At 51.8% G+C, this 3,114-nt stretch overlaps 1 protein-coding gene across 1 annotated transcript; it reads right to left on the reverse strand.

Annotated features, from left to right (window-relative positions):
* Positions 1 to 167: 167 nt before the first annotated feature.
* Positions 168 to 1,098, reverse strand: LOC105566123 (the record flags this gene model as incomplete). The annotated part of the gene is made up of 2 exons (XM_012019873.1): positions 820 to 1,098; positions 168 to 637 (listed from the first exon to the last, which is right to left on the reverse strand). Coding segments are annotated over exons 1-2 (749 nt in total), but the record flags the coding sequence as incomplete, so codon positions are not given.
* Positions 1,099 to 3,114: the final 2,016 nt, after the last annotated feature.

Genomic DNA, 3,114 nt, shown 5'->3' on the forward strand with positions numbered 1-3,114 from the left:
GGCGGTTTACGAGCACTCGCTCAAACAACTTACCGACCTCGTCCAGAAGGCATATTGGCCTATACGCCGACGGGAGAGAGGCGTCTTTCCCCTCCTTCGGGAGGAGTACCAGCGTGGCACTCCTCCACCGCGGGGGGAAGACTCCTCTCCTCAGGCACGCGCTGTACAGGCGCGCGTATTCCTCCGCGAGGACATTCATTGCCAGGGCGTGGATCCGCTTGTGGAGGCCGTCAGATCCCGGGGCTGTGTTGCCCTTGCGGCCCTTAGCGACGGCTCTCCGGAGTTCTTCCGGCTGGACGTCCAGGGAATCGTCGCAGTCGGGGGAGTCTTCCCCCGGCTCGAAGGGTGGGCCCCCGTCCTCCCCGACAATATCGGGGAAGAGGGCCTGCACCACCCTCCGGACGAAACCCCCGTCTAGCCGCTCCGTCAGCGGGGGCGCCCATGGTCTCAACTTGTTGAGTACCATTTTATATGGACGCCCCCACGGATCTTCCTGAAGGGAGTCGAGGAACTCCGTCCACGCCCTGCCCTTTGCCACCCTGATGGCCTTCCTGAGGGCCACTTTGGCCTCAAAGTAGCCCTCTCTAGCTCGTTCGGCCGCCTGCTCGCCTCTGCGCCTGCAGCGGGCGAGTCTCCTCTGCTGGTGGACGGCTCGTCGTCACAAATCTGCGATCTCTGCCTCCACCAGTAGACGGCCCGCCGAGGCCGAGTCTTGGACCGGGGCATCGCGGCATCACATGCCGCTGTAAGCGTTGTCCCGATCCACTCGGCCTCTTGCAGGGGGTCCGTCTCCCGGGTCTCGGGGAAACTTCCCCGGACCCAACAGGCGGCCATCAGGGCGTCCTCGCGGAGTTTCCGCAGGGCCCATCGCGATCGCGTCTCTTGGCGACGCACGGAGGAGAGGGCACCGAACTCCACCGATATATATCGGTGGTCCGACAGAGTTTCGATGCCCTCCTCCACCCTCCACCTGGTGATCAAGCGCATGGCCGAGGGGGTAGCCCATGTGATATCCACAATGGACTCCCCCTGCGTCCGCACGCAGGTGGGGGTCCGGCCCTCGTTCACGAGGACTGGTGTCCGTGCATCGCCGCCCATCTCGCCAGCGCCTTGCCCCTCCCGTTCGTGCGCCGGGAACCCCAATTCGTATGCCACGCATTGAAGTCCCCGGCCACGAGGACCAGCCTCGGACTCAGGCGTATGAGCGTCTGCCCAATGTCCGAAAGCCAGCCCTCAAAGGGGGGAGGCGTCTGGTGGGCCTTAAATAGGCCCCACGACCGCGACGCGGCCCCATTGCACAGCGACGCGGCGACGCACAGTGGTGCGAAACCACCAAAAAGTGGCAAAAACCCCTTATCATTGAAATAATCGCTTGAAACTTGGTATACCCATGTTTTTTGGACCGCTGAATTAAAAAATAAAGTCATTTTAGGTTTTAAAAAATGCACTGAGCTTTTTTCACACAATGTTAGTAATTTTATTCATTTTTAATAGTTGGGAAGGAAGTTAAAGGGGAAGAACACATAATACTGATAATAGTTAATAGAAAATGTTATTATATTGTATCTACTCATGAACGACTTTTTGAACATAAAAAATATTTTAGTTAAAAAAAATATTTAATTTCAAAAAATTAAAAACAGTCTAATCTGAAAACACAAATGATACAATTTCATAATAGGGCTACCATTTTCGAGCATAATAATATAATAATAATAATATGGTGAAAATTTTTGCTAATAAGAATTAATAATAAACAATAATAGTATATAACAATAAAAATAATAGTCAAATACCAATTTTTTGTGATACATTTGATGTTGATGTCAACGATCCAATCACCCCACTTCTACAGCAAAAGATTTTTCGCTTCATCACTGAGCGGAAGTATCTTATATTGAGGTTCAGGCCTCAGGCGAGTTATGAATGGATCTGAAGATATCAACATCCAATGCATCACATCCTCGTTTGTTTCAACTCTAGACATTTTCCTAGTATGGTAACATCTAATAAATTTATAGTCTTTGTTTCGGCTTTCCTGAGCTTCTTCCGAAAATGTGCCAATAGGAAACACAGCATTTTGAATAATATCCTTTCCATGCATAAGAATTTTATGCACTGTAGCTGGCATGTAGTACCACGGATAGAGGGATATCGCAAGATCAGCTGTCGCCTTTGCATAGTGTTGTGCCCCGATTGCCGAAAGAGGTAACGAGGGCACTCAAGCAGTATTACTGCAATTAGAATAACACTAGCGTAAGCATATTGCGCGATCGAGCCACAGAAGCCCGACCGCGCAACCCAATTAAATTCGGAGAAGAAGTCAGCAAGTTCTCGACCCGATTACGCATAGCCTCGATCGAGTACCGAGAAACCTCGATCGAGCACCGAGAACGCTGACGCCTCGATCATCGGGTTTAAAACCAGAGGAAAGCCCGAGATCGGGGCACTTGTCAATCACGCGTCATTCGATACTATACGTTTACGCGATAAGCATTTGTCCGTCAGGCCTTCGGCCTGCCGTAAACCATCAGTGTAACACTCAGTTGAATAAAGCTACATAGTGATAGTTAAACGGCGCCTTTTTGGAGTGACCTCCGACCAGCCACATCCCATCAAAGAACCCTTCGGTTCTCGTCAGAGAACACCTCCGGAGCGAGCAAGAAGGAACATACACCGCGCACGGAGCGGCGCGGCAACAAAAGTGGTGGCAGCGGTACTAGGATTGTGAACTGAGTCGAGAACACTGCCTCAGAGGACCAAGAAACAGCGGTACTGGGATTGTGAACTGAGTCGAGAACACTGCCTCAGAGGACCAAGAAACAGCGGTACTGGGATCGTGAACATCTGAGTCGAAAACACTGCCTCAGAGGACCAAGGAACAGCTGAGCAAAGACAACGAGGACTAACGGAGGACTGCGAACAACACGGACACCCGGTAGCAGCCGACGGTAGCAGCCGACGAGCGATAACGCCGAGGGAAACCGGAGAAGCAGCCCTGACCAGCCTCAACCAGACGACACCCGAGCGGCACTGAACTACGACAGCAGGATTAACCGAGAAATCAACATGCGTCTAATGTAAGTCGAATTAAGACTATTGTAAAAGCGAGCG

The sequence above is a fragment of the Vollenhovia emeryi genome, unplaced genomic scaffold, assembly GCF_000949405.1.
Source record: "Vollenhovia emeryi isolate VEMERY1.0 unplaced genomic scaffold, V.emery_V1.0 DF943307.1, whole genome shotgun sequence".
Lineage (NCBI taxonomy): Eukaryota > Metazoa > Arthropoda > Insecta > Hymenoptera > Formicidae > Vollenhovia > Vollenhovia emeryi.